The 14,734-nt window shown below is 42.6% G+C and overlaps 1 protein-coding gene across 12 annotated transcripts in view; it reads left to right on the top strand.

Moving 5' to 3' along the window:
• Positions 1–14,734, top strand: part of cacna1g (calcium channel, voltage-dependent, T type, alpha 1G subunit) — a 351,444-nt gene that overhangs the window by 305,489 nt on the left and 31,221 nt on the right. For 8 of the 12 annotated variants that reach the window (XM_029764702.1, XM_029764694.1, XM_029764692.1 and 5 more), the window contains 5 exons: positions 1,326–1,452; positions 4,247–4,372; positions 4,752–4,841; positions 10,652–10,844; positions 13,004–13,057. In XM_029764702.1, coding sequence (XP_029620562.1) covers positions 1,326–1,452; positions 4,247–4,372; positions 4,752–4,841; positions 10,652–10,844; positions 13,004–13,057 — 590 coding nt within the window. Of the gene's footprint in view, positions 1–1,325; positions 1,453–4,246; positions 4,373–4,751; positions 4,842–10,651; positions 10,866–13,003; positions 13,058–14,734 lie in introns of all 12 variants that reach the window. The other 4 variants (XM_029764696.1, XM_029764697.1, XM_029764703.1 and 1 more) reach the window with 2 other exon arrangements.

A 14,734-nucleotide genomic window follows, 5' to 3' on the forward strand; every position in this document is an offset into this window, starting at 1 on the left:
CTTAAGGAAAACTTTGACTATGTACAGACTCCAGTGAGCATAGCCTTGCTATTGAGAAAGGCCGCCGTAGGCAGACCTGGCTCTCAAGAGAAGACAGGCTATGTGCACACTACCCACAAAATGAGGTGGAATCTGAGCTGCATTTCCTAACCTCCTGCCAAATGTATGACCATATTAGAGACACATTTGTCCCTCAGATTACACAGATCTACAAAGAATTTGAAAACAAACCCAATTTTGATAAACTCCCGTATCTACTGGGTAAAATACCACAGAGTGCCATCACAGCAGCAAGATTTGTGACCTGTTGACACAAGAAAAGGTAAACTAGTGAAGAACAAACACCATTGTAAATACAACTCATATTTATGTTTATTTATTTTCCCTTTTGTACTTTAACTATTTGCACATAATATGACTTTTGAAATGACTTTTGTTCTTTTGGAACTTTTGTGTTTACTGTTAATTTTTATTGTTTATTTCACTTTTATTTATTATCTACTTCACTTGCTTTGGCAATGTTAACATATGTTTCCCATGCCAATAAAACCCTTAAATTGAATTGAGAGAGAGAGCAGATGATAGAATTACATTTATGGTCATCCCAAATGTGTTACACTTGTGGTGTGGTGTGGGGGAGTGGGTAGGTCCGTGCATGTGTTTGTGTGCGTTTGTCCGTGTATGCTTATGTTTGTCCGAGTGTGTTTCTCCATATCTGTGTGCTGATCAGTGTTATTGATCTGGTCTTAGTCTCAGTGTTATCTCCATATCCTCCGTATATCTTCTGTCAGTTTTTCTCCTAATGAACTATTGATTTCCTTTCACCCCCCCCCCTTCTCCCTGAATATGAGACCACTGGACTGAAGACAAAGCTGAGCTTAGCATGCAGCCTCACAGATAGACAGTCAGGTGGTAGAGAGTGACAGACAAGTAGAAAGACAGAGAGGTAGAAAGACAGACAGAAAGATAGACAGACACAGTCCGACAGGTAGTAAAGATACATACTGATTAGGAGAGACGGTGCAGAGAGAGAGGTGAGAAGAGGGGAAGAGGTACTGGAGGGGTGAGGGCAATTGACCGTCACTGATTCCCTGTGACAGAAAAAAGGACAGAGGGCTAGGAGACGAAGGGTGAAGAAGGAAGAGGGGAAGAGGAAGGAAGGAGAAGGGAAAGGGAAGAGGGGGAGGGAGAGCCACAGGCGTCTCCATCTGGCCTGGCTGCTCTGTAACAGACCTAAACAACTCTCTCTCTTTCTCTCTCTCCTGCACTCTTCATCAGTCTTCTAAGTTTAACATTGTGCCTCTGTGTCTCTCTGTGTTCTCCAGTGTGATCAGCAGGGCGCCAGGTCTGAAGCTGGTGGTGGAGACTCTGATGTCATCTCTGAAGCCTATAGGGAACATCGTGGTCATCTGCTGCGCTTTCTTCATAATCTTTGGTATCCTGGGAGTACAGGTGAGAATAGACAATTTATGCAACCCATACAAAAAGCCCCAGCATATTATTATTAATTTGTAAACATTTCAAAAATAATTCCACTTTGACATTATGGGGTATTGTGTGTAAATCAGTGACACAACATCTCAATTTAATCCATTTTAAATTCAGGTTGTAACACAACAAAATGTGGAAAAAGTCAAGTGGTGTCAATACTTTCTGAAGGCACGTGTTCCCAAAACAATATGATTCAACCAATGTCAGGGAACATTTTTCTTTCAAGTCGTTTTCACACCTTAATAACTTTGGTATGCGAACTCATCTCTACTCCTTATATACACCAAACTCTTCTCTCCACCTAAGAGTTTATTATTATAATAATGTTTTACATTTATTTAACCAGTAAAATACCATTGAGGTTAGAAACCAATTTTTTTGAGGAGGACCTGACAAGAGGTCAGCAGGAGGTAGTCAGCATGTAGACATTACACAAGAGCACAATACAATACATAAAAAACTATGACAATGGTCAATACCATTTTCTTCTATCAGAGATTTAAACTCGGACTGTAATACCCTCTCCTCCAGTTTTATAGCTCGTTCCAAGACCAAAAAGCGGTGTAGGAGGATTGTTTCCCCATTTCCGTCTTTGCCCTAGGAACTGTGAATGAGAGCACTGACTGAGAGTGGAGGCTGTAGGATTGTGATGTTGTTGTTAGCGAGGAGCAAAGATATTAAGGGAGTAGCTCAAGCACTGCCTCATACATTGCTTAAGCCTTCTGGTAGGAAGGGAGGGCCACTTCTCCATGTCATGTACTGTAGTTTACAGTGATGGGTGAGTGGCCTTGCATTAGTTATGAACCTAAGCACTCCGTGATACACCACTTCCAGTAGCTTAAGGGTAATGGCGGAGGCTCGCATGTAAATAATGTGAACCTATTCCAACACAGATAAAAATGTATCTTGGACAAAATTCTTCTTAACTGACATAGAAAAAATATATTAAAATAAAATCTCAATTTCATATTTTCCATGTTTTCAATGTGCTGTATGAGTGGTTCTCCAGCCTGGTCCTGGGCACCCAAAGGGCTGCACTTTTTAGTTTTTGCCTTAGCACGACACACCTGATTCAAATCAACAAAGCTTGATGATGAGTTGATCATTTGAATCAGCTGTGTAGTGCTAGGGCAAAAACGAAAATGTGCTCCCCTTTGCGTCCCCAGGACAAAGTTTGAGAACCACTGACTAACCCAGGGGTGTCAAATTCATTTTTCCCTGGGGGCTGCATTCAGTCTTTAACGAGGTCCTGAAAATTTGTTATATTTCCTCACTGTCAAAATTTGCAAAAAATAGTCCTCTATCCATCTTTTTAGGAATGTTCTATGCTCCCTGACTGTCTAGCTTTCATTTAGATTATTATTAGCGAGCTGGACAAAGTCAAGATTTGGTTTTAGTCATTTTTAAAGTATATTGACTTAGTCCCCCCCTCCCCCAGCGTGTTTGACACCAACCCTGATCTAATTAAATGCCTAGGTACTTATACAAAGATACTCCTTCGATCAGCTGGCCATTTAATGTTAAATGGACCCTTGAGGGACTCTTTTCGTGAGTTTTTCGAAAACTCTAACTTTATGCCTTCCTGTGCCACACGCTGGGTTCTGTCGGAGAGATAGTTTTGCAACCAATCCACCACTCTAGCACCAAAACCAATGTTTTCGAATCTACTCAGCAACAGGGCATGGTCAACAGTGTCGAAGGCTTTCAATAAATCAATAAAAAGATGAACACAATGCAGTTTTTTGTCCTATGCATCCTGAAGATCACTGATGACCTTGTTTTCAACTGTTTTGCTCTAAAACCAGACAGATTTTGGTATAAGAGTGACAACACTATCAATGGACTGTAACTGACAAGTGGCTAATATGTCATTACCCATAAGCCCCCTCTTCTCCAATCACCCCCTGAGAGGACTCATAGGTCGTACATCAGGGAACATCTCTGAGAAAAATGTTTTTTCATGAGACATGTCAGCAGAAGTGGTGGTCTTCCAGGCGTTTCTGGGCTATACCTCAGCTGTGAGGGCTAGCCCTGCTTGTCAAGTTATATAGATGGAGAAGACATGGCCGTTAATCCACTGTCCAATTTACACTAACGAGTTAGATGTCCTTGGGGTCCGGGTCAGAGAGGATGAGGCGAAGCGAGAGCATTTACTCCGCCCAAAATCTGTCCACGCGAGACAAGCCTGTTTTTGTGTGGAGGTCTATAAGAGAGTGTCGAATTATGTGAGGCGTATTTGATCGAATAGAAGTTGTGTAATGTTTAGGTTGTTACAAATGTACTGATATAAGTGGATGCACGTGGCATTCTGGCAACTTTAAGAAAAACGACTTAGTTGTGCCTGTTGCTTACATGTGGTATCTGCCCTCTCATTGGCTAGAATGATCCCAACTGATCTCGCCTGCCTTCAATCATTGAGGACATGTATTTCCATTGTAAGAGCGGTCAATTGGCTATCTTAATCAATATAATAGATCATCTTTGTCCGGGTTCCTCGTGTGTGTGTGTGTGTGTGTGTGTGTGTGTGTGTGTGTGTGTGTGTGTGTGTGTGTGTGTGTGTGTGTGTGTGTGTGTGTGTGTGTGTGTGTTTGGGGGGGTGGGGTGTATGTGTCTGTGTGTGTGACTAACAATTAGAGGGACATGCAAGGGAATCCTATCACGGAATAACAGGAGCAATTGGAATGTACCATAATGATGGCATTAGTGTGACCATGGTGTCTGTCTGTGTGTGTCTGCATTTTTCTTTTCTCTTCAGCTCTTCAAGGGGAAGTTCTTTGCATGTCAAGGAGATGACGTGAGAAACATCACCAACAAGTCAGATTGTATAATGGCCAACTACAAATGGGTTAGACAGCAGTACAACTTTGATAACCTGGCACAGGTACGATTCTCAATACAGGGGGATGTATCTCCACTGCTTTCTTTCTAAAATGCTCTTGTGGAAACCTTGTTTGTGACCCTATTTCTCTCACCCCCTTTCTCTCTCTCTCTCTCTCTCTCTCTCTCTCGCTCTCTCCTATCTTGCTCACTATCTTGCTCTCTCTCTCGCTCTCTCTCTCTCCTATCTTGCTCACTATCTTGCTCTCTCTCTCTCGCTCTCTCTCTCTCCTATCTTTCTCACTATCTTGCTCTCTTTCTCTCCTATCTTTCTCACTATCTTGCTCTCTCTCTCTCTCTCTCCTATCTTGCTCACTATCTTGCTCACTATCTCTTTTCTCTCTCTCTTTGTCTCTCTCTCCCCCGTTCTCTCTCTCTCTCAGGCTCTGATGTCTCTCTTCGTGCTGGCTTCTAAGGATGGTTGGGTGGATATCATGTATGATGGATTAGATGCAGTGGGAGTCAATCAACAGGTATACAACAGACATTATACATAGACCCAGTCACACACACGGCCACACATAAACACACACACATTATGCACACACATGGGAAAAGGTATAAATTAACTCATCAATGCATACAACTGATCCTTGTATAAAAGTAGAATGTAAGGCGTTGTAGAGAGGAAAAAGTGTTACCTTCGCTTTACTGTTGTCTTAATGCAATCCGTTGTTTGTTTGATTGTTTTCGCTGCTAATACCGCTGAAGCATCATTACACTGAGATTAGAAAGAGGGGCTTAGCCAAGTCCCCTTTAATATGTACTCCCACACATGTACAGTTGCTAGTAAAAGTTTACACACCCCTTGCACAGTCTTCACATTTGCTGCCTTAAAATGAAATCTAAAAAGGGATTTCGTTATATATTTTTTCCTAAAAATCAAAATAATTGAAAGTGAAAGAAAAATGATAGAACATTTCCAAATTACAAACGAATGACAAATAAGGATGTATTGATTGCGTATGTCTTCACACCCCAGAGTTAATACTTAGGTGGAAGCATGTTTCGAGGCGGCAGGTAGCCTAGTGGTTAGAGCATTGGACTAGTAACCGAACCGGGGATCCAATCCCCGAGCTGACAAGGTAAAAATGTGTCGTTCTGCACCTGAATAAGGCAGTTAACCCACTGTTCCTAGGCTGACATTGAAAATAAGAATTTGTTCTTAACTGACTTGCCTAGGTAAAACAAATATTTGACAGCCATTACAGCTGTGAATCATTTTGAATCAGATTCTACAACCTTGCTCAACTCTTACGGCAACATAGATCCATTGTTTTTGTCAAAATTGCTCAGGCTCAGTAAATTTGGTAGGGAATCAGTGATGGAGTATGCAATATTCAAACCTTGTGTCAGATGTTTTTAAGCTTATTTAATTCAGGACGGAGACTGTACATTAAGGAACACTAAACACATATTGGAAAGCCATTCTGGTGTGTCTTTGGCATAAACATTAGCTTAATTGCCCTGCTGAAAAATAAAACTCTATCCCAAGGTTAGGTTTTTAGAAGACCTAGTTGGGCTTTAACTTTTTACCTGGGCTTTGCTCCTTTCATATTTTAACCCTAACAAACTCCCCTGTCCCTGCCGGCAACAAGTATACCCATAACATGGTGCTGCCACCACAATGGAAAGGGATCAACAACATTGCATTCACTCCACATTACTGGCCTGTATGACGAAGTGAAAAAAAGGAAGACTGTAAAAAAATCCATTACAAATCATCCATCATCCACAAGGACGTTAAGTAATACTACAAGACAACACGGCAAAGACAATAACTTTTTGGCCTAAAGTAAAAACTGCAGGTCTGGGTCAAATCCAATACAACACAACCCAGAGTGAAACTCTCTGTATTTTAAAGTATTACGGTGGCAGCATCATGTTATGGGTATGCTTGTCATTGGCAGCGAATGGGGAGTTTGTCGGGATCAAAATAAATATGAAAGGAGCCAAGCCCAGGTAGAAATGTAAAGGAAAACCAAAGCCTGGAATAGAGTTTTATTTTTCAGTGAGACAATTACACAAATTCACACCAGAAGGGCTTTCCTAAGATGTGTGGAGTGGTCCTGAGTGGTCCTGACTTAAATTTGCTTGAAAGTCAGAGACAATGTTTGAATATTGCTGTCCATTAGGGGCGAATTTGCCATCTGGCAATTCTAGCAAATGCCAGATGGGCTGGACCATTTTTTAGTTGGGTGGGCTGATCAAAATTGACACACACAAAAATATTTTGAATATATAAAAATAAAATGGACTGGGTGCCCATTGGCCTGTTAAGATTCGTTTGTAAGGCTTTGTTTTTTTTTTTTACCAATTTCTCTTTTATACTAATCTATAATGAGCATTTGGCTGATCAGTGGGCAATGTCCGGCCTCCCTACCAAGATGGGCTGGCCCGGTTTTCTGATAGGCTGAGCTGAGGTCATGCAAACTCACATTCAATGTCAAACTCACCATCAGCAAAGAGACCTGCTCAGACTCTGTCATCAGTTCAGAAAGCCAAGATCATGGATCGTAAAAATGAAAAGGGTGCCTATAAACGTAGAAAAAGCACATTATACATTGTCATCTCACTCAAAACTTCACATTTGTGGAGCTGCTAAACCATGATTTGGTCAAACAGTAAAGTGCATTAGCCTCATGATTCTTGTAATGGACTGTCTACCCTGCCCCTGTGACCTCACTGGGGCCTGCTGGTTTGATGAGTGAGCCACTCTCCTCTCCGCCATGTTCTCGAGAGAAAAATGCATTTCAAAATGAAATTTTGTGAAAAACACTACTTTGGAAGCTTTGTCCCCTTGTCCCTGTCGAGGAGAGGAGGGTCCGCTTTCTGTAGGTATCATTTTTATTTCTCAACTCTCAATATTCAGCTCACTAACAATTATTTTACAAGCAAGATATTTGATATGGCTTTGAGATATGGAGCGGTGCACATGCAAAAAGTGCACCGGCCAATGCGAGGGAATAGACATATAGGTCTCATGGGTAGTAGCCTACAACTGCAAAAAAAAAATATGGACATTAAATTTACTGTTTGATGAATACATGGCTACTAGCAGTAGGTATTATAGTTTTTATGTTTTGAGTTTCCACTTCCTCAGGTGTTGCACCCCAAATTAATTAGCCTATGATATTAGTTAGTGCACATAAAGATGTATGTAAACATAAATATCTATGTAATTCATCTCTATTGAGCAAGAAAGAAATCAGGAAATTCTGGAATCTTATTTTGACAGTAAAATATGTCAACTATAGTGTAATTGTCAACCCAAAATTTATGACAGTCTAGATTTGGTTGCACATCAAAATATCTTGAAGCATGCATTCCTGCCTGGATGTGTTAGATGGGAAAAAACATATTTCTTGGGTAGCTCAGCAGTCAGTATTTATTATACTTTGTAATAAAGCAGTATGAATTACTTTATAAGATGATTAGGCCGATTCAGGATTTGAATTTATTATGGATCCCCATTAGCTGCTACCAAGGCTGCAGCTACTCTTCCTGGGGTCCAGCAAAATTACGTCAGTTATATACAATTAAAAAAACATTACATTACATTTCACAACAGATTTCACAACACATTAAATGTGATCACTACACACTCTACTACAACATATCTACAACACAACATCCATGTGTGTGTATAATGCGTATGTTATCTGATGTGTGTTTATGCGGTTGTCTGTGCCTGTGTGTGTGTCTCTTCACAGTCCCTGCTGTTCCATAAGGTGTATTTTTATCTGTTTTGTAAATCTGATTTTGCTGCTTGCATGTTACTTCATGTGGAATAGAGTATCATGTAGCCATGGCTCTACATAGTACTATGCGCCTCCCATAGTCTGTTCTGTACTTGGGGACTGTGAAGAGACCTCTGGTGGCATGTCTTGTGGGGTACTTAAGGAGTTCAATTTTTGGGGGGGTATCTGTACTTTACTTTACTAGTTATATTTTTGACAACTTTTACTTCACTACATTTTACCTGACACCCAAAAGTACATGTTACATTTTGAATGCTTAGCAGGACAATGATCCAATTCACACACTTATTGAAAGAACATCCCTGGTCATCTCTACTGCCTCTGATCTGGCGGACTCACTAAACACACATGCATAATTTGTAAATCATGTCTGAGTGTTGGAGAGTGCCCCTGGCTCTCCGTAAATAAATACAAAAACAAGAAAATGGTGCTGTCTGGTTTGCTTAATATAAGGAATTTGAAATTATTTATACATTTACTTTTGATACTTAAGTATATTTTAGAAATTACTTTTACTTTTGATACTTAAGTATATTTTAAACCAAATACTTTTAGACTTTTACTCAAGAAGTGTTTTACTGGGTGACTTTCACTTTTACTTGAGTTATTTTCTATTAAGGTATCTTTACTTTCACTCAAGTATGACAATTGGGTACTTTTTCCACCATGGGTGTCTGAGCTGTGTGATAGTAGTTTAAACAGACAGCTCTGTGAATTCAACATGTCAATTCTTCTCGCAAATACAAATATTGACAAAGTCAATATCTGCTCTACTTTGAGCCAGGAGAGAATGACATATTATTAATGTTATCTCTCTGTGTACATTTAGGGGTCAGCCGTGCTGCTCTGTTCTAGGCCAATTGTAATTGTAAAGTCCCTCTTTGTGGCACCTTACCACAACAATTTCCGCATAATTCCTTACAAGATTTAGTAGAGGTTTAGGGTTCAGTGAATGATTTGTCCCAAATTCATTACTTTACATTTTTGAAATATTTAGGACTAACTTATTTCTTGCCACCCAATCTGAAACTGACTGCAGCTCTTTGGACACCTGCACGTCGTCAGATCTCTAACGTTACAATGCAGAGGACCAAGTTGAAGAACTCTGTAAAATTCATTCGTTTTATACAACAGTATTGACTTGGAATCATCTTGACAACTCCCACAACTACCAACAGTACAGACCAAATAATGGGCTGGTGACACCAAGGAAAAAATAAACGTTTTATTCTGGAACCCTGTAATAGTAATGTGGGCTGGTGTGGACAGTGGACAGTGGATAGTGATGTGGGATGGTGTGAATAAAATACAAGGGCCAAATTATTTTCCCAGTCTGACCCTGCTGCCTGTCAATGGTTCCTAACCAAATTTACTGAGCTTGAGCAATTTTGACAAAAACAATGGGCATATGTTGCCCTGAGGGCTGGGTACATTTGGTAGAATATTATTATTGTAGAAATGCTTCCACCAAGTATTAACTCTGGGGTGTGAAGACATAAGCAATCAAGACATTTTTGGAAAATGTTCTATAATATTCTTTCTCTTTGAAAATGCGGAGTAGGTTGTGTAGATCTGTGGGATATTTTTTATTTTTTTTATTCATTTTAAGACAGCAAAATGTGAAGTCTGTGGAAGGGGTGTGTAAACCCACTAGCCACTGAATATGTACACACACACACACACACGCACACGCACACGCACACGCACGCACGCACACGCACACGCACACGCACACGCACACGCACGCACGCACGCACACACACACACACACACACACACACACACACACACACACACACACACACACACACACACACACACACACACTTTTTCTCTGTTCACTAGAGATACAGTAGCAGAACAGTAGAACAAAGGCTTGGTTGGCTAGGACCAGAGACATGTTGATGTTTATGAAACATCGGGTCAGCGTTTCTGTCTCTGCTTTAGGGACTAGGCATTGATCTCCTATTCTCTATAAGCTGCTTACTGTCCAACATCATCCAGCACAACTTCCAACAACCCTCTAGCTTCTTCCACATGTTCTGCAGCTTCCAGTACTGTGTATATTCATACATTTAGCTTTCCTGATGTACTGTTTTGTATCAAATAAACAGTATTATTCATGTGTTTATTCATGCATTCATTTCTACATTTTGTAGTGTTGACTGTAGCAGCAGGATGACGGTGTCCTGGCAGTCACAAAAGGCAGCTAGCTGGTAGTGTGTTCCGCTCAAGTTGGATAGAGACACACACACATCCCGCTGCGCACACACTGGTTGAATCAACGTTGTTTCCACATCATTTCAATAAAGTGACGTTGAACCAACGTGGAATAGACGTTAAATTGACGTCTGTGCCCAGTGGGATGAGGGCTGGTTTTGCAGCGTTTGCATTGAGTGCACCACCACAATACTCATAACTGTGCCAAGCATGAGTGTGCGTATATAACATCACACTCTGTGTGTGTGTGTATGTGAGTACAGTATATAACACTATCCTCTGTATATGTCTCCCCACTTCAGCCACAGCTGAACTACAACCCATGGATGCTCCTCTACTTCATCTCCTTCCTGCTCATCGTCAGCTTCTTCGTGCTCAACATGTTCGTGGGTGTGGTGGTGGAGAACTTCCACAAGTGTCGGCGCAGCCAGGAGGCCGAGGAGGCTAAGCGCAGGGAGGAGAAGAGACTGAAACGGATGGAGAAAAAGAGACGGAGTAAGGAGAAGGAGCTGGCTGGTCGGTAGTCTTTCCACATCTTTCTGAGTCCTGCCTGGTTTGAGCTTGTTTTGGTTTGATTTGACCGAAGTCAACGGACGTAGAAACGCGCTAGACCTGAAATAGTTGCTATTTTGCATTACTGTAGAAGTGCCTTTTCTTTTTAAATTGTTTTCCTCCCTGTAGTGTCCCCGCTAGATATCCTCTCTTTGTTTGGGGGTCAGTGGTCACCCATTCTGGTCCAGGAGAGCTACTGGGTGTGCAGGCTTTGGTTCTAGCCCAGCAATAATTGTAAAGCCTGGAATCAGGTGTGTTAGTGCTGGGCTGGAACAAAAGCCCACACACCCAGCCTCTCTCCAGGATCAGAGTTGTTGAGCGCTGGTCTAGTAAGAATAGACCCCCCCCCCCTTTTTCCTGCCTGGCCTATCGTAGAGGGCGTACTTAGGACCGTCCCCTTGGAGCATGCCCAGTGAGTACTGGTGGACGGGACTTGCATGGCGTGGTACTTTCAGAGTTAGAGGGAGGGGGGTGGGGTGAGGGCGAGGTTACATCCCCCCTATCTCCCCCCTTCCTCCTCCTCTCCTGCATGTAGTTGTAGTACATCCGGAGGGGTAGGTAGAACTACAAACCAAACTAGGAAGTACCTAGATGCTGATCTATGGTTTCCTCTATATGAAAAGGGTTAGGATTATACGAAGGTTAGCTGATCCTAGATCTGTGCCCGAACGCCCCTCCAGCTGTACAAGAACGGGTTACCAGATGCCCGACTTCGCCTCTCTATAGTGATTCCACTGCCTTCTAACCCCAAACATTGGATATGAGAAATAGTGGTTATTTCAGTAGCCGTATTGGCTGTAGAGATACTTTTGGTGGATCAAAGTAAGATCATTTGGATTTTTTTCATCAAATGTTGATGGTAGTTGACAGTGGGAATGCCTTCGGTAGTTGACAGGTGGAATCTCTTGAGAAATACAGATGGATATGGATTTTCTCTTGCAGATGTGGTGTGCCCAAAGTGCTCACCATTGACTCTCCCATGCACTCACACCCGCTCACACACATACAGTCACTCAAACAGACCGAACACACAGTCTCCCTCTCACTCACTCTTTTACTCCCACCCTCTTGCGCTCACTCACACACCTGCGGCAGGTAGCCTAGTGTTTAAGCGCGTTGGGCCAGTTACTGAAAGGTTGCTGGTTCGAATCTCCGAGCCGGCAAGGGCATTTCTGCCCTTGAGCAAGGCAATTAACCCGTAACAACTGCTCCCCGGGTGCCGATGATGTTGATTAAGGCAGCCCCCTGCACCTCTCTGATTCAGAGTGGTTGGGTTAAATGCGGAAGACATATTTTGGTTGAATGCATTCAGTTGTGCAACTGACTAGGTATCCCCCTTTCCCCTATACAGACCTGTACAAACTACTCTCAAATGCTTCCAAAAAAATTTGAGAATGAACATGCCCTCCTCTATCCGTCTCTATAATTGTTCAAGGCCCCTCATGTCCATTGGTTTCTTTCTCTGTTTCATTTTTCTATAGATTATCTTTAGTTTGTCTATGGTTTATGGTCTTTCCTTTATCAGATCTGTAACTTCAAGCTTGTTCTTTTTCTGTTGCTTGGAAACCATTTTACTCACAACTGTAACTGAAGTTGTAGAATCATTTGACAGCGTAAGAGAATGGTTGATAAAAGGTATGTACAGTAGAGGTATACCCCTTGTGACTAGACAGGCTTCAGAATCTACAGTTTTCTTTTCTGGTTGGCACAAGCGTTTGTGAAGAGAAGGGAAACGTAAGTTGTTTTCTTCTGATGGGGGGTTGCTTTATTTGTTGGTCTTTTTTTTTTTACTCCATCCGAGTGGCTCTATTTGTATCTCAGTCATTTTTGTCATAGATCTTTGGGATTTTGGGTTTGAATATCGGGGATTGACTGTCTACAAAATCCCCAACTGAATCATTGAACCCTTATCAACTGTATCAAGAGCTCACACTGGACTCAGAATAAGTGGAAAAGACTCACAGTAGAAACTAACCAGCCCACGTTGTCATCTTCATCCTTCTGCTCTTACTTCACCCCTATTTCTCCTTCTTACACTCTCTCTCCTTCGCCCATCCCTCGTTCCACACCTCTCTCTGACTAACCTGGTCTCGTTCTTCTAGATGTGTTGATGATTCCGGGGGTGAGTTGGGTCCTCTCTGAAGGCACACTGACAGGTACAGAGTTTCTAGCATGTTCTGTGTGTCCCCCACCATGGTGGTTCAGAAGTCAGGGTTCAACGTTCACGGGAGGTAGGGTCCCATCCCGCGCTCCCTACCCGTCCCCCTGCCTCTCTCTCATCCGACTCAGTCCGCTATAGACGTTTGTGGACATTTTCCTGTCGTGTGTTGTGATTCCTTGTTCTTCACAGTGACCCACGATTCATCCACTATCCACAGCACTGTTTTTGTTACTGTACCACCAGCTGTAGGTTGTCCACCCACGCTCATGCAGGAGTGTGTGTGTGTGTGTGTGTGTGTGTGTGTGTGTGTGTGTGTGTGTGTGTGTGTGTGTGTGTGTGTGTGTGTGTGTGTGTGTGTGTGTGTGTGTGTGTGTGTGGCATATGTGTGTGCGTGTGTGTCTGTCTATGTGTGTGTGCATGTGTGTGTGTGAGTGCCCGTGCGTGCGCATGTGTCACAGGCACCAGATGGGAGCAGGGTAGGCTGTAAAATATGCAGGAGCAACCCTCTGTCCTCAAATCCCAGAACTCTGTCTGTGTCACTGTGTCTGCTCGATGAGAGAGCAAGGTCCTCTCTATCGCTCTCTGTCTCTCGTTCTCTCCATCTCTCTCTCCCTCTCTCCTCCCCCTCTCTATTACCCCCTTTCCTAGTAAGGGAATGTAAGGACATGTTTGTGTATACAGTCATATCTCCACACACTGAATATTTACGTGTGGAGGAGATTATTTTTCTATGACATGCGCCAGTGAGACAGACAGACAGACGCGACAGCCCCACCCCAAATCTGTCCATCACAGCGTATTATTGTTTTACTGTATAATTGTATTAGGCAGGTCAGTGCTCAGAGGAGGTGTGTGAGTGTGTAGTTCTCTAACATGACAGAGAACTCTTATATTAGCTGAGGAGGGGCAGTTCCCTCTTTTTACACACAACTTTGGATGAAGGGAAGAGAAAATGATGGAGGGAGGAAAAGGAGGAGGAAATAAAGAAAAGAGGGGAGGAGGGAGAAATAATATGAAGGAATGAGAGTGGAGAGAAAGGGAGATGGATATGGGTAAATCACTGAATACGTAAGTATGCAGGAGAAGAGATCGATGTGAGAAGTAAGGAAGATGAGAGGAAAGGGGGATGGAGAATAGGAGGAAGAGAAGGGGAGATGATGAAGGGATGGGGTTGCCCCTCCTGCCAGTATGCCACTCTCTATTAGCTCTGACACACACACACACACACACACACACACACACACACACACACACACACACACACACACACACACACACACACACACACACACACACACACTCCTGAGTGTGTTAGCTTTGGGCTGCTGTGTGTGTAATTTAGTTCAGTGGATCAAAGGTTCTGCTTAATCACGTCTCTCTGCTGGGGAAGACCAAGCCATCTGCTCCTGTTTCTATACCTTACCTAAACAACACAGGCACACACACACAGGCACACACACACACACACACACACACACACACACACACACACACACACACACACACACACACACACAACAAAGATTCACAGTTATGTCCAGTATAGTCTGTGTCTAAAGGTATGTCTCACCCTCCTAGTGCTTGACTGTGCACTGTGATATTCTTCCCTAGGCAGCTAGTGGGTTGCCCTATAGGGGGAAAGAACGATGGAAAGATGGAGAGAGGGAGATGA

This window comes from Salmo trutta, chromosome 10, assembly GCF_901001165.1.
Source record: "Salmo trutta chromosome 10, fSalTru1.1, whole genome shotgun sequence".
NCBI lineage: Eukaryota > Metazoa > Chordata > Actinopteri > Salmoniformes > Salmonidae > Salmo > Salmo trutta.